The sequence below is a fragment of the Aulonocara sp. 'chitande type north' Nkhata Bay genome, linkage group LG8, assembly GCF_057382095.1.
Source record: "Aulonocara sp. 'chitande type north' Nkhata Bay isolate Kocher_YH1m ecotype deep benthic linkage group LG8, A_spYH_male_GT1.1, whole genome shotgun sequence".
Lineage (NCBI taxonomy): Eukaryota > Metazoa > Chordata > Actinopteri > Cichliformes > Cichlidae > Aulonocara > Aulonocara sp. 'chitande type north' Nkhata Bay.
Window position 1 is genome coordinate 7,073,141 of NC_141351.1, and position 21,314 is coordinate 7,094,454.

Here is a 21,314-nt window from a genome sequence, read left to right on the forward strand (position 1 = left end):
CAGCGTGCGTGTGTGCGTGGGTGAGTTTGTGCGAGTGTCTGTTAGGACCGCAGAACTCTGTGGTTAATCTGGATTACCATACCGCGCGGCCACGCTTTTCATAATCAGGCTGTTGAGCTGTGATTCTCAGCAGCGCGTGACACATCTGGAAACGGGCGGAGGGAAGGTGTGCGCGCGTGCGAAGACGGGAGAAAGAGAATTGGGGGGGGCAGGCAGACGAACAGAAGAGCGACACTTTCGCATTTCGCAGTCCTCTCGCGCACAAATGGAGAGGAACCCGGAGGAAGACAAAACTAACGAACCGGTTTAACTATTTTCCGCACACATACAATTTCCCGGGGTAAGTAAACGCCCCCTAAACACATTTTTATCTTCCTTTTATTTTATTTTATTTTATTTTCCAAACATCATAAGCGGAGGAGACGTGTCTGCTCTTTTAGCTAATTGTGCGCACTCGCCATCGTCTCTTTAACTTCCACCTCTCCCGCCGTGATTTCCTTTCACGCTCGTCTTGTGCATGCAGGGAGGGATGCAAAAGTGAAGATTTTACTGCTACACGGTCTGTATGCGCTGTTCCAAAGCTGCACTCTGTGCTTTAATAGTTTATATGAGACAACTGTTCTTGGATTTGGCTGTAAAGTCAGCCAATAATATTTTATATTTTCTTTCATACCTATCACATATGTTGGTGCAAAAAGGATTGTTCTTATTATTGATTGAATGATTGATGTATCGTTTATTACATTTATTGTTTGAACGTCGTGGGAGGAGCCCTGAGTGTCATTTTCAAACTCATAACTTTATTATTAGTGAGGTTGAAGTTGCTTTTAAACTGCTGCAAGAAGTCAGTTGTTACTTGTAATATTTAATCTAACAGGGACTGACATTCTTCGACTTTTCATGTGAAAAGAAAAAAAATCGCAGGGTATCTTTATATTGTTTGTGGTCTCCACCGGCCTCCATCTCAGGTTCATGTAAGAGCAGAATCTCCCATAAGTCCTCAGTCTGGATATGATTCCTGCAATTTTTTATTTGTCAATCATCTGGCTTTCACTTTAAGCCCAGGAAGATGACTCATAGCTAAGGGACTCTAAAGTATTGCACTGGTACTAATAACTACAATCAACATTGGGTCAGCTGAGATGAGCTAGCTTGGAAACACACTCCAGCAAATGTTGGTCTAGCCCATAATCCGGCTCTGTGATTTGTCAGATTTCACAGTAAAGCCCTGCATTAATGTTAATCTGAGATTGTTACTGTTTGTGTCTGATTGGCGCGCCACACAAACACACAAACCTCTACACTCACATACAGAGAAAGTGAGTGAAAGACACCCTGTCATTTGAATGCTTGGATTGCATGTTAAGATCTGTTATGGCCTAATTGTTTGACAAGTGAGCTTGTGGTTGAGCTTTTCATGTTGCCGGTTAAGAAACTGAAATGAGTTTCTGGAATCACAAATACAAATGAAAGGCTTTAGGAGTAGTAATGTTGAGACACCAAATTACTACTTTTTTCTTGCCCTTGTTTCACACAGTTTTCAATGCCCAACGGGGCTGCCACTGTCAGGGTTTCTGGGTTGTTGACCAGTATTTTCAGTTCATGTTCACTGTTTATCCTCTGTACGTTCCACTTCCTGTTTTGTGTTACGTTACTCTGTGTGCATTATGTTCTAGTTCTTATTCCATGCATCGTTAGTTCAATTGTGTTCAGCTGCTCACTCACCTGTCACCTATCAGTCATTGTTCAGCCGGTGTATTTAAGTCCTCAGTTCTCTCCTGGTCGGCGTCGCGTCATTAATGTTGTCACTGCTGTCTATGCCCCATGTTTGCCTTCCAAGTTCAGATCAGTCAGCCGTTCATTCAGTTATTCAGTCAGTCAGCCATCTCCTGTTTTCGTCATTCGTCCCTCACAATAAACACCCTGCATCTTCACCGTGAGTCCTGCGTTTGAATCCTTTTCTCCACATCCACTCAGCAACCCCTGACAGCCGCAGATGAATACTCCAAATGCACAGTTAACTAAGTGGACAAAAAGGACAAAGTCAGGGGAATCCCCAGAGATCACACAAACACATCATATAGGGATCTTGATATTTGTGTAAATGTTTCTGAAACATTAGACTTTGTGTCTAATTTTCTTCTCAAAAACACATCAGGGATCAAGTTCTGAGCCACACTTGTTATTTATCAGTTGGTCTGCATTTTGGTACAGAAGGAATAACCTCAGAAACTGTTTTTTTGCAAGTTAGCATGTAAACATACAGTAAGATAGTAGTGTAAGTTAAACAAACATGTAGTTAGTTGTACATGTGGATCATAAGCCATATAAAACATGGACATAAGTACTGTGATGTCGCCCATTGGTTTCTGAAGCCCTGTTTTAAAGTCGCAGTCATGCCCAGCACACTGGTGACAGTGAGCACGCATGCAGATGGGTCAAGGATTTCTTAACAAATGGACCACAGAGTTGGGAGTTCCCCACTCTGACACTCTTCCGGGGCTGTGTGCTAAGCCCACTTTGCTACTCCCTGTACACCTACTACTGCACATCCACCCCAGCACCAACTTAGTCATCAAGACTGGACATGGTACCAATGTCATTGGATTAATATATAATGATAACAATTCTGCCAACAGGAATGAACTCTGCAAACTATCAGAGTGGGGCTTCATCAATAACCTGGCATTCAATACCTCCAAAGCAAAAGAACTGATCACTAGCTTCAGGTGACAGAAATAGGAACCTATACAGAACTATTTCTGTATAGACAATCATTCTGTACAATACAATAATTATAGTTCTGTTCTGGTCTGTTTACAACTGTTTATTAATACTTACAATTGTATATCTACAATCTGTATAGTCTCATATTTTTAACCATATTTATATCCTGTTCATAGCCTGTACATAGCTTGTACACTGACTGCAGCCTATAGATACTTATAGTTATAGCATATTCATAACATAGCTTCACACCACGTACATTGTAACATACCTATAATAGATCCATATCTTGTAATATACCTATATTATTACTAAAGCGCTTTCTGGATGGATGCAAACTGCATTTCGTTGCCTTGTACTTATGACATGTGCAATGACAATAAAGTTGAATTCTATTCTGTTCTATTCTAGGAACCTGTTCCATTAAACATAGGTGGAGAAACTGTTTGGAGACTATTCAACTTTAATTTTTTTAGCACACATGTTCCAGAACCTCACATGAATTATAAACACAACCAGTCTGGTGAAGAAGGCGCAGAAGTGGCACTAATTGAGACACTGAGGAAAGCTAATCTGTCAAAACAGTTGTTAGCATCAGCGCAGCAGGCATACAAACAAAAAGGCTTTTGAGAGAGTTAATAAATCTATGATCATAATATCTATGAAGTGCCTTGAGGCGACTTTTGTTGTGATTTGGCATTATATAAATAAAATTGAATTGAATTGAAATTGAATAAATCAGCACAGATGGCCATCAACACTCAGCTATTTTCAGTTGAGCATATGTACATTAGGTCAAAGACATCATCAACGATGCTTCTCATTTTCTTACATGGTTGCCCTCTGGAAGGCATTACACATCCTCCCTCTAGACTGAAGAAAAGCTTTTATCCAAACGCCCAAATATATCTTTTATACAAATGTCATAAAAAGACATTTGGCTCATTTTGGCTCTAAATTTTGTTATACGGGGCTCTAGAGTGCAACCAATTTGGTCGCAAATGTGACCAAATTTTTCAATGGTGCGACTAAAAAACAATCTTAGGTCGCACCGGTGCGACCAACTGTTCGAGTAACAAAAAAAAAGTCTCTGCAATTCTGAAAGTCTCTGTGTGGTCAACAGCAGACACACATTATGCCCCTATCGTGGTCTAAACCAATCAGAGATAGTCAGGGGCGGGACCTCTCTGATTGGCCGTGGTCCAGTTGAAAGTGCAGGTGGATTTAGAGAGGTGAGCTTGAATAAAGCGATATCGATTCATTAAATCCTGAATCGACTTTTAAATATAAATGTATTTTGCCAGGAACCCCAGAATCTCAGGTTAAAGCTCACAAAACTATTTCAACAACCACCAAACAGTAAATGAGAGCAGGTACAAGGATTCCGCACAAAGACACACAGAGCGGACCCGACGCATCAAAATCAGCTTTCTCTTTCTCAGCTTTCTCACCTGACGGCACGTAGACTGACACGCCGTTGGGGCTGAAAGCCGACAGCTCACTGATTCTGATGCGTCGGGTCTGCGCTGTCTTTACGCCTTTTTTGCGCTAGATTCTGAGCTGCAGGTTTTGTGTCTTTCCAACCGAAATTCACTGCCTGAAAAGAAACTATTGATTCTATTGAAAAGAACGATTGATAACTTTTTTGTTAAGTTAAGGCCTGATCTGTCTGAAATTCATAGGCAGTGCTCTGACACAGAGCCATCAATCTTTGAATGCTGAAAAAGCACAGTGTATCCAGAAAACACATTATATGTCGTGGTAAATGCGCTGCCCAAGTGTCCCCTCTCCCCACGGCCTTTCAGCAGCAGGTAGCAGCAAACAGGTCGTCAGAAGAGGCCGATGTGATGATTAAATTTAACATTGTCTAAAATATTGCCAAAGAGTGCCAAAGCACTTTAAGCACAAGCACAAGATTGTTAGTTAATCATTTACACCTAACATTTGTGCTGGTGCGCCTAAGAAAAAAAGTTAGGTGCACCAGTGCAACCGTGGCAAAAAGTTAGTCTAGAGCCCAGTTATATATCAATACAGTGACAAATTGGAGCATGTAACTTCTTCCAAAATGAGTTACTGAAAAAAATGACTGACCAACTGAATGTCTTTAGAGGTCAAGACAGAAAGTTGTTTTCTATAAATAGCCCTGGAAGTCTTTTTGCAACCACAGCTAGGGCTGTGCGATATGACCAAAATCTCATATCCCGATATAAAACATCTATCGTCCCGATAACGATATAAATCACAAAAAATTTTATATTTTCTGTAAATTCTGTGAATCTCGGGTAATTGAAGTGTTTCCAGCTGGGCGTCGTGTACCTGGAGTCGAGTGTTTTAACCGATGTATGAAACTATACATCTTTAGACATAAGTTGTAACGGCCGCTGTTTTCTTTGAGTATTTATTACACGGCGTGCTGCGGGGAAAAGCCTGTTCTAACGTTTGAGTCTTAAGGTTTATTTTTTAGCACCTGGCGGCTCTTTTTTTGCTTCTCATCCATCAATACGCTGCATCCTCTTTCAAGTGATTCCGTTTATTTTGAAAAGTCTCAACAGGATCTTGAGCTTTATTGTGAAAGGTTTATGTGGAAAATAAACAAGCGGACATGCGATGGTTTTACTGTCGTTGTTGCTAACGACAACCCATTAAAAACAGGCGCTTGTCCGCCCGTAGTGTGGTTATATTAAATATAAGAGAAAGAGAGAACTTTAAGAAATTAATATAGCCGCTACAGTGACCATCAAAACGATGAAAAAATATTGCCGTAAACAGTTTATTTTGCGACACCATGAAACAAACGATAGCGCAAAATGAAATAACGTTTTTATATCGTCATCCGATATATATCGTTATATCGAACAGCCTTAACCACAGCTATCGCCATCTGGGGTCCGTCATTTAGAATCCTTTTTTTACGACACTGGCTTCATTTTTCTGACTTGAAAGCTATATCAATTTTTAACCTGTCCATGCTTGTGCTGAAAGCTGAGAGAAATTTAACTTCTGAAGCACCAGCACTGACATCAGCCAGTCAAGTCACATTCATTTCATTCGCTAACTGTCATGCTCCAGCATGGCAGTCAGCGAATGAAATCACGTTATGCAAACGTCCTTAGAGAACGGCGTGGACATTGTGTAAGATGTACTTCAAAATGTAGGAAACTGATCACTCTGTGAATAAGCAGCCTGTTGTATATGCACCAAGTTAGCAATAGCCAGCTCGCTAATGGGCTAATGCTCGGCTAATGCTACCTTCCAAGCGAAGCTTGGTTATCTTGGCTTGTAATGATTGGTTCTAGTTCTTATGAGGTTCCCACCAGCAGACATGTCCCCCCAAGTGACAGGAACAACTATAGACAATCACTGAAGCAACACTTCCACATGAATCCTGTGTAATTAAGGTGTTTAACAGCAATTTCTGTACAGTTTTATTTTCTCTGTCTTATTTGAGACATATAGAAGACCTGCACATGTTTTAGCTTAAAGCCCTCTCCACTGTGGATTTTGTGTTATGCTATTTGACCAATACAATAATCTTATATGCGTTTATGCATAAAGCCGACTTATAGCTGCCGTGATTGTTATAAAAACATCTGGATTAGAACTACAGCAGCATCTGGAGTCCACAGCAGTTTCCTAACTCACATGATGATAAGACAACAGTCAGCTTGGACAAAACATTATTAGCTTAACAGTTGTTTAATGTGTGAGTGCATTTAGCACCTTGCAGCTTCTGGTCCCTCTTTCCATCCCGTTAAAGGTTGTGAGGAAGGAGTAAAGCCGCCTCAACACATCTGTGTGTGTTAGTTTATCTCCCCTCCGTCCATTTTGGGCAAGAGCAGATTAGTCAGAATCCACCAGCTGCTGGGGAAGTGGGTGAAACTGTGCCACACAGTGCCCTAATACAGTTACGTAAATCTGAACAGTAAGAGGTAGGGTTCAACTTGCAGGGCACTTGACCTCAAGAGACTGCAAATAAAAGGGCTCCCACTGGGCCTTTATGCTGGTTTCCAACTTGTGTTTTGGGACACAGAACTGCTTTTTTCATTCACTAAATCAGAGCTGATCTAATGCGTCTCTCCAATGTTGGTTTTTACTTGTATCATTTTACAAGTTTGTTGGTGGTGGCCGTGTTATGTGAAAAAGCGCAATGCTGTTGCGACACACAAAGGCCATATGCGGGGATGGAGGTGGGGGGTGAACGACAGAAAACATCCCCCCTCACTATTCATCTCAGGGTTGCATAAGTAACTTTCAAAGCAGCTTGAGAAGACATCACAGGGAGCGTTGTGGCTCAGTTTCAGTGGCTGACAGTAGGCTCTTTGGAGGGTGACGCTGGAGAGAGATTACATTCTGAATACTGCTTCACAGAATGAGTGGAGCTTTTTTATGTTTGTTTCTGCTTTAAAGGGATCTTACCATATTTAAATTACCCCTTTTTTTTACTATCATGCACAGATTTTTCTGTTTCCATAAATGCATTCATATCAGGGCCAAAAAGCATATAGATCCAAGCCTGAGTTGCCCTAGTTTGTGCAACATTTGGGGAAGAAAGTCTGTCTTGTCTATTTTTGCATGCTTCTAAAAAACCTTCAGTATGTGGAGCGACAGCTATGGGAGACATGCTTACTTGGCTGTGATTCAGGCTCACTGGTCTTCAGATTAATGTAGGTTTCCACAGCTCTTCAGAGCTCAACTAAGCGGCATTCACACATTAATGCGCAGTTGGCATCAGTAAGCAGTTTCTTTGGAAATTACGCACTAGCACAGAAAAGATGCCCTTCCTCATTCTCTACAGCTCAGACCCTGACTGCTTTCATTTGTTCTGCCCTTGAGGCTTAGTGATGTAGCTGACCGTGTCTTTTTTTTATTCTTTTTCAGTGACACATAAGTGCCTCGGCCTGGAAATGTAAAGTCAAGAAATGGCAGAAGGTGGTAAAAATGGAGAGAGAGGAAGCGAGGACAAAGGTGGAGCAGGTGGCAGATCTCCCGAGGAACCCCACGGTCTCTCCTCAGTGGGTGCCACCTCCCTCGGGACAAAGAGGCATCTCCCCCGAGGGATTGTGATCCAGCTAACAGGGACTGAAGGAGAGTGGGACAGCCTGGATGAGAGTGAGTTCATCTTCTCCCTTGAGCATGATGAGGACTACCCTGCTATATCGCTCTCAAAGGAGAAACATTTTTCTGTCGAGGATGACAGAGGGGTGAAGTCCGAAGAGTTCCATGTCCCTCTGTCTCCCTCAACGCCAGGTTCCCTGGGGAACTGTTCTGGTTCTCTGGGCCCAAGCTTCCTCTTGCCTGGCCCGCCCTCACCCACCCACCGACCCTTAGCGAGCCTGGTCAAGTCTCTGTCCACAGAGCTGGATCTGAAAGAGAGCTCCACCCTCAAACCCAGACCTTTTCTCAGCCTCGTCAAGTCAATCTCCACAGAGCTTTCCCGCTCAGAGCCCGAGGTGTCGCAGTCCAAATCAGACTCCCGACTTAACCTCCACCTGTGGAAGCAGCTGACACAACCGAAAACCCGCAGCAATGGGGACTCTCGGACTGCTCCCCCATCTCCTAGTTCGCTTTCCCCAAGCGGAGACAGCCTGAAAGGTGGTTTCTTCAAAATGGAACTGGAGGACACCAAGAGGAAGCTCACTGAGGTTGTGCACGAACCTTTGAGCAGCATGTTCAGTAAGATCAGGAGGGAAGAAAGCTCAGGCAGCCCCAAACACCAGTGTAAGAACCAGGGAACGCACCAGATCAGCTCCAGAGGTTTGGGGCGGGAAAGTAGCACAGACACTGTTCTGTCCGAGTCTCCTGTGAGAAGCGCCAGGAAAACAGATGCTGATGTTTTTTCTGTCTTTGAGTGGCCTTCTGTAAGACATCTCGGGAGAACTCAGCACTGCCCCTGCCCGGTGCATCACCACGTGCAGCAACACAGGGATGAGGAGCTGGAAATATGTACAGATGGTGATATGATGCAAGTGTTTGCCATCGAAACTCATAAGCAGGCGAGGAGGTTGCCTGGTTCTCAGGCTCTAACAGCACCCACGACCTCTCCCGTTCCACAGCCCCCTCACCCTCTGCCACGAATGAGTTTATTTTGTGTGGCAGTGCTTTCATACGGCTACTTTATCCTACCTCTCAGTCCATACTTCTCTGGCCTGGCTCTGGGATTAGCACTGGGCTTCTTGCTAGGGCTTTGGCTCATTCGGATGGGTTCCTCCAGGTCTAGCAACTCAGTCCATACCTATAGACCGCCACAGACGCTGTTGGGAGAAGGGATTCTGACAGGTGGCATTGTAAGCACTGAGCCTGACACACTCAAGGTAAATGGATGAGTCATCAACGATGAAAATGTCACTTTTATTTTCAGACACCTCTGTTCAGCTCCAGTACTCACACATTTTTAGTTTGTCATAAAAATGCCTGGGAATCAAGTGCGTTATGGCACTTGAAGGTGCCATAACGCACTTGAAGGTGCCATAATGCTCAACAGATACAGAATTGAATTTCTTTGTTTTCCTCATTCTCCAACTCACAGGGAACGGGGTTAAAAATGAGACTAGACCCGACAGCCAGTTGAAGTGTTAGAAAAAGGCTGGCAAAAGGGAGAACTAAGTAGTCCTGGATGAAAATTTTGAGGATTTATTTTACATTTTTGTTCATCAATCAGTGATCTTTACATATACCCCACATTGCACACATAGTCTTTATACTATGAGCTCAACTGGCTCTATTTTGATTCAGAGGCTGTTAAGCTGAACAATTTTCCACCAAATGTTTGAAAACTGGCAAAAGCAAATGTATATATACTGTACATTGGCTTTTCCATTTTCTGCACTTATTAGCAAGAAAGTTCTTGGATTGAAGCTCTTAGTCATCTGCGGCCTTTCTGTCTGTCCCACCTTCCCTGGTATGGGTTATTTTTCAGGCTCAGATATGCATGTTACATCGACTGGAGATTTTAACTCTCTGAATTATAAGTTACTGTAGGTAATAACTCTAGTTCTGACTCTCAACTTAACCTAACTCTGTTTTTGAGATAGTCAAACGTTTTTTTTAAAAGGGAAGTAGTTTTTAATTTGTGTCAGGATGGTCATTTTCTTTGTTTGTTCCTTAACTGTCAAGACACAGATTTTTTTTAAAAGCAACCCAAAAACTATTCTAATTACATAGGTAGAGTTAAGGTTAGGGTTCGGTACTGCTGCTGAAAACTTTGATCTCAGAGGTTTAAATTGGCCATAGGCGTGAATGTGAGAGTTTGTGGGGCTACGTCTACACTAGCCCGGATAAATTTGAAAACGGCGTATACGTCTAAAAACGCTCTGCGTCCACACTATCGTTTTCATTCATTTTCACAGAGTTGTGTGTCCACATTGAAACGGCCGAAAACGCTTACGTTCCAGTACTGCGCATGCGTGAAATGCAAGACGATTCGACCTGCGTCATTTCTGTCTGCCATTTATTTACTTTTTGGCTCTTTGAAACTTTGCGGCAAAATGTCGAGGAAAAGTTTTTTAAATGGACTCACAATGAGGTGGAGTTGTTGCTGCGAGTAACCAAAGTACAAAGTTGCAAAAGTGAGTGAGAATTAAAGAATTTGAAGAAAAGCTATGTGGAGCATGTTCAGACTGATATTAATCTTTAATAGGGCTGTCAAAATTGAGAGCAAACAAAACAACTGCTGTCTAATGCCCTCCGCTATCTTAGTTTAATTGGTCACATGACTGCATCACATGACTAAAATGTCTAATTTACGAAAAGACTCCGAGTTCGCTGTCCACACTGCGACGCAAAAACTGAGTTTTCAAATGGATCCGCTTTGGAGAGTGTTTTCAAAATACTCTGTTTTCCTTGACCAAAAACGCCGTCTCAGGCCAAAACGGAGAGAAAAAGATGCGGTTTAAAACGAAAATGTATTAGTGTGGACGTGAGTCTCTGTGTGTCAACACTGTGATGGAGTGGCAATCTCTCTTGGGTGTAAAGTCATTTCTATCCAGCTTTGACAGGTTTTGTCTGCCTGTGACCTTGAATTTGATAAGTGTTCAAAAAAATGAATTGAACAAATACTGTTGTATAAATATTATGTGGAGATGGGATCAAGAGTTACTGCAAAATAGGGCATTAATAGTCTCAGAACAAATTCTGATTTTTGACCCCCCTGTGCACAGAGAGCTGAAACAGGTTCATATTGTAGTGCACAAAGTTTTTTCATGTTGGCATGTTCCTACTCTGTAAACAAACTTCAGTTTTGTCTAAAATGTTCACATGAAGCAGATGGATGGAAACATGTACCTTAGTATGGTCACAGTGGGATTATGGCTATTTCAAAATGTTTACCTCTTATACGAATGAAAATTTACTAATTTCTGAATTCACTTTAAAAAGCTTGTTAAAAAATTCCTCCAAGTAAACTTCAGCACCCAGAGTATGCCAAGTAGTTGTTATTAGTCTTCACTGCTGCTCACTTGGTCCAAAATAACAATGTCATGCTGGCGAGTCGCTTCAGCAGGTCTGACTGTTTTGTTCTCAGATTAAAGCTTCTGAATGTGGCGTGCTACTACCGTACACGAGGATCCTGGAACACAATTAAAACCATCAATAATGAAAAGTGCTGGAGCCGCAGTGATAATTGCTGTTCTGCTCCTGGCTTAGCTTGACACGGGGCAACCAGGGAGGACTACACCACCCAGACACTGTCAGCTCCAGAGGCAATTAGTGGGAAATACAGACTGGAATAAGCTGTAATTTGTCAGGATGGAGACTAGGGATGGAGAAGAGTGGAAAACAATGTTTGCTGTCTCGCTATTGAGCTACTTCCCTTTTTTGGCCATTAGCAGTTGGGTATCAGTTTGAAAGCAATTAAAACGTGAAAGCTGGGGAGGTTTGTGAGGCAGTCTCAGAGGTCATAGGGTGACTCTGCTTTAAATTATTAAATTACTGTGTGTAATGTACCAGTTAGTTGACTGGAACTTTAAAGTGGAGTGCACAAACAGTTAATGAGGTACTTTTGTTTGTTGCCTTAAATTAAATCTGGAAGTCTGCACTTCAATCGCACATTGAGTATTTGTAAAGGTGAAATAAGATAAAGCATATCTTTAAAAATCAAGAGAGTTGAATATAATTTGCCTAGTTTGGTCCCGAGACATTAGCTCTCACTGAAACCTTCACTGACAAATAAAGCGTTTAAAATGCACCTTTACTTTTCGCTCTCCACATCACATCTCAGTCTGATTACAAAGATCAGGATTTTCACGACTGGAACAATTTGAGATGAAGTGTTTACTTCTCACTTGAATGTGCATAAAAAACCCTAGTGTTGATTTTAAATCACCTCTTACTTTCTTTCTTTTCAGGGCTGGATGAATGAGATATTTGATTACGACCCAGAAACCAGCCATCTAGGTCTGACTCACTCTGTGTTTGCCACCCTGGAGGGATCGTGTCTCCGTCTGGAAACGCCACGATCGAACATCAGCCGCAGGGCCACGTATGACGAGAGATTCCACGAGCCCACCTTTGTCAAGTCACGCTGCTATCAGCTGGCAAATAGCAAAGTATGAGAACTCGCTAAGTAATAGTGTTAAGTGAAAGGTTTTACTGTATCTGAGGCCCCACTGGCTGAAATGAAATATTTGATTTTGAAATTAACTCTCAAGATTAAAATAAACTGTTTGCGTTCCCCGTTTAACAGTTTTGCTTCAACGCCATTGAACTCTGCTTGCTTTTCCCAAAGGTATTCCTGCTGCCATCTGTGTTGGCGCAGAAGAGGATGTGGAACCCAAAGTATCCCATCTGCATCCAGCTAACCAGGGGGGCAAAATCTCAGGAGGATGAGGGGGGAAGGCGGGAGGAGAGGCGAGGATCGGAGTCCGGAGCCGAATCAGCCAGTCCAAAACCAAGATCCTCCAAATATGACCATGAGCTTCCCACCGTTCTTTACCTCTTCGGCCGTACGGGAAGAGAGAAAGAAGAGTGGTTCCATCATTTCCTGTTTGCATCCATGGACACAGAAAGGGAAAAGGAGAGAAACAGACAGAGCAAATATGTCTCCTGCACAAAGGGTATGACACATTGTTAATGCATTAGGAATCTGTAATATATGAGTGGAATATGGATTACGTGCTCTGGCAATCCATTTCAAGCGAACATGCAATAAAAAACAGAGACCAGCCTTGTTTTGGGGAAACTTGAAACGGTTTTACTACAAATATTCTTAAATCAAATCTGTTATTTCATCATGCTTCTGTTACACTTCCCTCTTCCACTGGCAGCTTTATTCATCCGAAATCCGCGGCACTAAAAGTATCTGTCATGCTGCGCTCTTGGGAAAGGCTGGTTTTTAATCTAAACGGTCATTTTAGTAAATTCAAATAGAGTAATAGTTGAAATAATTATGCATGATTATTCCTGTGTCTGAGGAGCTGAGAATACTATTAGCGCTGTCTCTCCTGTACTGTTCTAGTAAAAACCTGAAGCTAGGAGATGACTAGCATAGCTTAGCATAAATGCACTGTCGTACAGGGGCAACACTGCCCCTAGCTTTGTCGTAGTGGTCTCACCTACTATATACTGGGGAATCACAGAATACAAGAACATATCGGAAAAGTGTTCATCAATACTCCCACACCACAGGATGATTCAGGGTTCAAACCACAGACTGTATATCAAAGATGGACAGACACTATTTTTTGTGAACTCCAGTTTTGAAAGCGCAACTTGAGTAGTTTGGCTATTTTTTTGGTTTAGGGGGGAAGGGTGGACCCGACTAAGAAATTGTTGATACTACACCCAAAATGATGTTTTATTCTAAATGAGAACATTATTGATATACTGACTTCAAACTAGTGATTGAAGTCATGGATAAAGCAGTAGCGCTGCTGTCTTATATGTACAGTCGCCCCCTTTTGGTCATTAAAAAGATTGTAGGTATGAGGTATTTCCACTTTAGCTTCACTTTCACATCCTGAAAACTATGTCTGTCCGTTACATACTGTAGATATGATTAGAAACTAATGGTCAGCCAGGTTCCAGTGGAGTTTACATGGTCAACAGATTGTTCCTCAAAAACTGAAGATATATGCTTGCAAAGAATTTTCTTTCAGATACCATCATCTACAAGTCTGTCCATCAAAAACAGACTTCCAGCTGCCCTGTTCATGTGGAAAATATATTAGAGGATTAATGAGGAACTGCAACATAAGCGATGATATGATCACTATAAAAAAAAAGCTTTCAGAAATTAAAACCCATAGTACAATATTTCTCACTCAAGATTTCCAAGGTGGATGTTGTGAAACTAGCCAAAGTAGCTTGCAAGTTATCCCTTGCTGAAAATGAGACAACTTGCAAGTTGCAAATAGCCCTTCTCCGCTAGTACCTAATCAGCTCGACATAACTTGGTTCTGGTCATTTTCCATTATAATCCAGAACCAGAACTTAATGTGCATGGGGTTGTTATAGCAACACGGCCGAGAGTATCACACGTATGTATAGTTGCATATATATGTACATATATTTAGTTTGTGATATTACTCTGCTCTTTTTTTGAAGTTTGTGTCCCAGTGACAGGTCGGCCACGCATTGACTGGGTAGAATTAGCCATTTAAATCCGTGTCTGTGTTGTTTATGTTTTTTGAATACAGTTTTCAAGAAATACATCACTTTATTTTATATTTTAATTAGAGAGAAGATTTATGATTGGGCATGAGATTTTCTGGTTTTAAAGTGGGTCGCTTTGCTCTGAAAAATTATCAGAGTTACTTTTTGTCAGAACTATGATTAAATGATCCTGTGTTCTCCCAGGTGACCAAACACAGCGCACCAGTGTACAGGTTAATGTCCCGAGCAGCAGAGGCTCCAGCAGAGTGGGCAGCAGTGACGAGGACGCCCCATCCACACCCCCATTCCCCATTATCTCCGGAGCGCCCTCCAGTAGCACCAGGGGCCTTTCTGTGCTCGACTACCCCAGTTATATGGCCCGTCTCCTGGTTACAGAGGAGCTGACCCCACTCTGTAGTCCTGGAGCCAGCAGCACAGATGTAAGCTTTACCATTACAAACTATACAGCCTTTAATTTGATCTAAACTTGTGTTTTCCTTGTCTTTATTTTTTTAAGTGTACCTGTGATCTAGCAGAGTACCCAGGGAAAAGCCAAACTGCCTGGGCTAACGCTCTACTCGGTCGGATCTTCTGGGATTTCCTGCGAGAGAAGCGCTGGGCCGACGCCGTCTCCCACAAGATTCAGAAGAAACTCAGCAAAATTAGAGTGAGAGCAGTAGTGAAAGCTGCCGAGTCAGAAAGGTTAACCATAATTACACCACAGTTTTGCCCCCCTGTGATTTTAAATCATGCAATATTCTCTACAGCTGCCTTACTTTATGAATGAACTGACTCTGACTGAGCTGGATATGGGCAGCTCAATGCCGCAAATCACCGCCACCTCCAGACCAGAGGTTAACCCCAGAGGTGAGTGCAGAGAGGAGATTAAACACCGCAAAACATAAGGGCAACACAAAATGCAAAGAGATTTACACAAATACACAAACACAGCAAGCGATGACCTCAGCATCAGATCAGACACGGTTATCCTGTCGTAATCTTGTGGGGCAGGGCAACCATTACTCTGCAATTTGGGGCATATTTGCATGTGTGTGTGTGTTTTGAAATCAGGCCGTTTGGCTGCTCCTAACGATGAGGGAAATTTAAGCTTATCAGCATGAATGTAGCTGTGTGACATCATGACTTTCCCCTTTTTCGATTTCTCCGCCTCCTTCGCCGTTATGCAACCGTGTGTCAACAGCTTTTGCTGTTTTCTGTCCTCCCCCACTTTTTCCCCCCACTCACCTCCTAAAGAGAATTAATAGTCTCTCGTAATTTACTATGAATTTAATTCCAAGCCTCGATAATCTCAATGAAAGCTGTTTAATCTGCCTACTAAGCAGCGTGTGTCCAGATTAGGCTGTCTCTAGCAGCATTTGTCTTAATTTTGGAGGTCTAGTTTTGACCTGTTTGGGGTGCCCTCTGCAGGCCTGTGGGTGGAGCTTCAGCTGGTTTACACTGGTAACCTGCAGATGACCCTGCAGACCAAGTTCAACCTGTCCAAGCTGGGTAAAGATGGCGGTCAGGAGACAGTGCACTGTATGACGGAAACCGGTAGCCCACGGTCAGTGCTGCACACATGTCCATTCGCACAGTGACACGTGACGCATCCCTGTAATCTTATAGAGTTACCTATCTATAGATATATTCTTACATATCACACACTTTCTTAAACAAGATGCTGTTTAAAATGTAATAGCCAGTGATGTCTGTGGATAATCTCCTTAATTAGCTACCTTACTGACTTTGTTTTCATATTCCAGTAACCCCCACAGAGCAGTGTATTAATTGCATCCTCATCTCTAATGCACTAATCACCGCGGGGGTGAAATTCACAAAGACAGATACATCCTGACTTACCTACTGAGCTGCCTCCTATTTTTAAATTCTGTCATGTATTATTATTTTAAAAAAAGCTAATAGTGTTTTTATCATCTGTAATGCATATTTCATCATGTTGCCTTGCCCAAGTAGCACGAGCAATGTAAAAAATAACAGTAAACATGGGTTTTTCATTCTAATCCTTTCTATTGCACGCACGCACACACCTACACATCTCTCTCCCTTGATCCCTTCTGCTTTCTGATCTACAGAGCCGCACATTATAATGATTAGACCTTCTTGTCATAAACCCACAGGGATTAAAGTCCAGGCAAAGCTTCACATTAGCCGTCTTTGTGCTGCATCTAAAGCTAAAAGTCAAGATAGCAAAGCTGCAGATATGTTCACTAATAGCAGATGCAAAATTGGCTCCTGCACATGTACGTCCCCAGTTCTGGAAAAGTTGGAACGCTGTGTGAAGTGTACATAGAAACAGAATGATTCGCAAATCTCAGAAAGCGACATTTTAATCAGAATAGAACAGGATATTTTAAGAAACATATTTGCTCTTTTTTCATTTGTTGGCATGAACACACCTCACAAACAGGGGTGGGGGCAACGAAACGAAGTGGTACTAAAAAGAAATAGCTGGAGGAACATTTTGCAACAAATTAGAGTAACTGGCAACAGGTCAGTAACACGATTAGATAGAAAACGAACATCTTAAAGATGCACAGATCCTCAAAAGTAAAGATAGGCAGAGGTTCGCCAGTCTGGAAAAAAATGTGTGTACAAATTATCAAAACAATGTTCCTCAACACAAAATTGCAAGGACTGACTATCGCATCCTGTACAGTACATAATATCATGAAAGGATTCAGTTTGCATGTATTGGATGCTGTGATCTTTGTCCCTCAGGCAGCATTGCATTAAAAACAGTCACGATTCACTTCATGGGATCAGAAACACTCCCAGAAATCACTGTTTGTGAACACAGTTCACCATATCAACCACAAATGTAGGTTAAAGCTCTGTCGTGCAGTAAATATGTCATATATGAACATGATCCAGAAACATTGCTATATAGTCTGGACCAAAGTCATTTTAATTGGATCGAGGCAAACTGAAAAACTGTTCTGTGGTCAGATTAATCAACATTTTAAATTATTTTAATAACAATAATGGATTGCATTTATATATCGCTTTCTAGGCACCCAAAGCGTTTTACAATTCCACTATTCATTCACTCACACACTGGTGCAGGCAAACCACAGTTGTAGTCACAGCTGCCCTGGACACAACGACCAGGACAGAGAGAGCTGGGGGATCGAACCTTCCGGGTACAGATGAGCTTCCCAACCCCCTGAACTATGGTCACCCTATGTTTTGTTGGGAAACATGGATGTCACATAGTCTGGACTAAAGAGAAGAGGGAGGATCCAGCTTGATATCCGTGCTCTGTTCAAAAGCCTGCATCCTTGCATATTTCATATTTCTGCAAGACAAATGCTAAACCGCATATTGCATGGCTTCATGGTAGAATAAAAACCTCCTCATTTCCCAGATGTTTATGGGCTGTTGTTAAAAAAAAAGAAAGCGGTGATGCTACATAGTGGTAAACATGGTCTTTTTTCTCATTTTTTGAGATGTTTTACTGCCATCAAATTCAAAATGAGCCAATACAATGCGATGTTTTCTCAGTTCAAAAAGTTTGTTCTCTGTTTTGCTTTGATTAAATTCAGGTCTATGAGATCACATCATTTAATTCTATCGTCCCATTGTCCCAAGCATTTAATTCTAAATCTAATGTCTCAATGTTTTAACACTTGAGATTGTATCCATGGTGATATAAGTGAGTGTTTCAAGCACTGAATTGCCTCAGAAATGTTTTTTGAATACTTGTATTATGCCTGTGTCAGTACCTAACTTGCCTGCCTGTTTATCCTCCCAGCTGCAGGCCGATCCTCAGTGTGTTGGCCGACAGTGATGAGGAGTCCTCCAGCGCTGGTTCATCTGACGAGGAGGAGCCGCTTCTCTCTGAGCCTCAGGGTCCGGTGGGGGAGAAGGGATGCCCACCAGCTACAGAAGGGTAAATTTTGAATGATTCATGTCATCCATTCATGGAAAATATATCCTACTTTTGCATCATGCTTAGTAAGAGCTAAAAAAAAAGTTGCAGCAATGACATTATATTACTTTTGTGGAATGATCAGCAATAACGGCTTCTAAAAGGAACGTTTCTGTAAGAAGTGTGAAAGAAAGTGTTACTTCCACCCTGCTATCTTGCAAATGCTCTTTTTTTAAACCGTGCTGACATCACACCCCAGATGGCTGCTGCTCTCATTTACATTTCGAGGCTCTCGTCTCCTCAAAATTCTGACTCGTAGGATCACACAAACGCTGTCGTTTCGTCTCCTCTAATCCTCTCTAACAGGACAGGGGGTGGCAAGACTGGAAGGAAGATTTTGAGATTTGTGGACAAAATCGCCAAATCCAAGTACTTCCAGAAGGCGACAGAAAACGAGTTCATTAAGAAGAAGTTCGAGGAGATGTCCAACACGCCCCTGCTGCTCACTGTCGAGGTTCAAGAATTGTCAGGGACTCTGGTTGTCAACATCCCGCCGCCCCCTACAGACAGGATATGGTACGAAAAGACACGCCGCTGCCTTAGAGCTGGAACGAGGCACAAGCAGCCCTTCAGTGTTGATCCAGATTATTTCTTTCTGCATATAAACATGTAGACTAATTCAGAAGCCCTTCAAAACCATGTTGGATCAAAGTGTTCAGGCCCAGTAAGAAGATCAGTCGCTATAGCTTATTCAATAACCACATTAAAGATTAAAGAGGATTGAGCAATTCAGATAAACATGTATGTGCTGATAGGGCTTTGGAGGCTTTGGACCATTATGAGTGCAAGTGTTTAAATAGCAAAAAACATACAATTGCGTATGCATGTGTTGTGATTAATAGTTTGAAAACAGTTTAAAGCATCCAAATATTAACAATGAATCAAGCGAACATGAAACGGCATCAAAGGCGTAATTCCACTCACTGGTCACTTCATTTATTATACCTTGATCTTCACACCAGCTCACCAAAATTGGACAACAGAAAACTGGAAAACACAGCCAGGTGTGATGTGTCCTGATTTCTGCTGCAACATTTAGACGGTAGAGTGAAAACTTTGTGTAAACAGCATCATAGCATGGATCCATCCTGCCTTATATCAACAGTTCAGGTGCTGCTGCTGGTGTAATACTGAGGCAGGGATTATTTGGCACACTTTGGGCTCCTTAGTATCAAGTGAGCATTGTTTAAATGACAAAACATTGTTGCTGTTCATGTCCATCGCTTTGTGACCACAGTGTAGTCGTCTTCTGGCGATTGCGTCCACGTCACAAAGCAACTTTGACAAATCTGCATTAACTATGTGATGCTATCGTGTCAAAATGGATACAAATATCAGAGAAACATTTCCAACACCTTGCTGAATATGTGTGTCATGAAGAAGCAAGGCAGTTTAAGGTGTAATAAAATGACCAGTGACTGTTAACCCTTTTTTGATATAAAAAAAAATAAAGCTAATGGAAGTGCCACCAATCGCTACTTGGGTTTGTCTTTAAAAAAAAAATGGTGACACCTTCTAGAGTAAGATTTTCTATATTTTGCATCTTTAAAAATTGACAGAATGAAGAGGTGACAAACAAGTTGAGCTTAAGATTGATAAGCTTTAGATTGGAACTAATGCAAAAGTTAAGAAAAACATAAAATGCGGAGAAAAAAAATATGGAGAACATGAACAAAAAATCTGATGATCTGACGTCCTGATTAATTGATTTTCTTAAGATATAACACAGTATAAGTTTACATATATTCAAGGAAAAAAAACACTGTGAGATTTAAAAGATGTGGTTATGCTGCATGCCATAAGTGCACTTAACAAATTCTCAAAAACAAATCAGCTGTGTGATCTGTTTCTGACTCTCTGTGGAGTGACTCACTTTTCACTGCTTGCCAAAGGAACATTTATTTATTCGCCCGATAAATCTGTTCGAGCACTGAGGCTGTTTTGAAGCGCTCCAACAACGTGAGATCGAAATAGACCTGAAACATTCTCATACTTGTTATCATCTTGATGCATTTGAATATTTGAATGTCATCCGCAGGTACAGTTTCTGTGTACCACCAAAGCTGGATCTGCATGTCCGTCCTAAACTGGGGGAAAGGGAGGTGACTTTCTGCCATGTGACTGAGTGGATTGAAAGGAAACTGCAGGACGAGTTCCAGGTAGTCAAAAATCATTCGAATTCTGTGCTGCCATCAAATGTTTCTGATGCGTTTTCCTAGCTCACTCCTGCTTTTCTTCTTCAGAAAGTTTTAGTACTGCCAAACATGGATGACATCTACTTACCGCTGATGCAGTCCGGCGTGGACAGCACTCAAGCCTCAGAGTCCCAACAATCCCAAAGCTCCTCCACAGAATCCATAGAAAGGATCCCACCTGAGATCGCCGGGGCAGAATCAGACTAGTGCCACAGTGATAATAAAATAATGGAAAGCCGACCCTGTGAAGTGGATACATAACATGAAGCTAGTAGCTCTTAGGCAGACTCACTAACCTTAGTGTTTATGTCTGAACCAGGAGTTTCTATAAATTGCGTTTCACACTGTACGTGTTAAGATAACCGACCATGACTTAGAGATCTGCTTGTATCATCTAAAGGAGAATAACTGTCACAATGAATGCTATGGAGCAACTTGCAACTGTTTACATGTGAATGATCCATAGAAGATATATTTATTTATTTATTTAATTATCTGATGTTTACAATGTCCCTTTGGATAATAAGATGATGGTCATTATTAAATAAAGTTGGAAAATACTGAAAGCATCTCATCTTACTACAATACACAAAACGTGTGTGTGTGTGTGTGTGTAATGAACCATAGGAACATCAACAGTCCCTAGCATTAGGGGTGGTTAGTTATAAATAATAGAAATGTGTTAATTTATAACCAACCATTTTTTGTTGAATTCAGTCGTTTGCTGCTTAAAGGAAGCTGACATTTTTTCTAGTGATATATGATTTAACAGACGGTCCTTCTCCTGTACAGCGAAACGTCGCTCTGCACTGAAAAAAAGGGATTGGCCAACTCTTGGATTTACGTAAGCATCTTGC

General features: G+C 41.7%; 1 protein-coding gene across 2 annotated transcripts; it reads left to right on the plus strand.

Annotated features, from left to right (window-relative positions):
- The first annotated feature begins 145 nt into the window (after positions 1 to 145).
- On the plus strand, positions 146 to 21,030 carry tex2l (testis expressed 2, like). Of its 2 annotated transcripts, none has more exons than XM_086303063.1 (12): positions 146 to 340; positions 7,606 to 9,038; positions 12,069 to 12,269; positions 12,449 to 12,776; positions 14,518 to 14,753; positions 14,831 to 14,980; positions 15,081 to 15,180; positions 15,742 to 15,877; positions 18,086 to 18,223; positions 18,569 to 18,778; positions 20,301 to 20,421; positions 20,506 to 21,030. In XM_086303063.1, the coding sequence occupies exons 2-12, from the start codon at positions 7,647 to 7,649 to the stop codon at positions 20,662 to 20,664; spliced, it is 3,171 nt and encodes a 1,056-aa protein (XP_086159189.1). In that variant the 5' UTR covers positions 146 to 340; positions 7,606 to 7,646; the 3' UTR covers positions 20,665 to 21,030. The 2 variants fall into 2 exon arrangements, with proteins under 2 accessions (XP_086159189.1, XP_086159190.1); XM_086303064.1 differs by lacking the exon at positions 146 to 340 and adding an exon at positions 421 to 559.
- The last annotated feature ends 284 nt before the right edge of the window (positions 21,031 to 21,314 follow it).

Bases quoted from the DNA above. Each gene is read 5' to 3' on its own strand.
- tex2l (XM_086303063.1), top strand. From the start codon at position 7,647: ATGGCAGAAGGTGGTAAAAATGGAGAGAGAGGAAGCGAGGACAAAGGT. The intron at 15,878-18,085 runs GTCAGTGCTGCA...TTATCCTCCCAG, and splicing joins ACGGAAACCGGTAGCCCACG to CTGCAGGCCGATCCTCAGTG. The intron at 20,422-20,505 runs GTAGTCAAAAAT...TTTCTTCTTCAG, and splicing joins AACTGCAGGACGAGTTCCAG to AAAGTTTTAGTACTGCCAAA.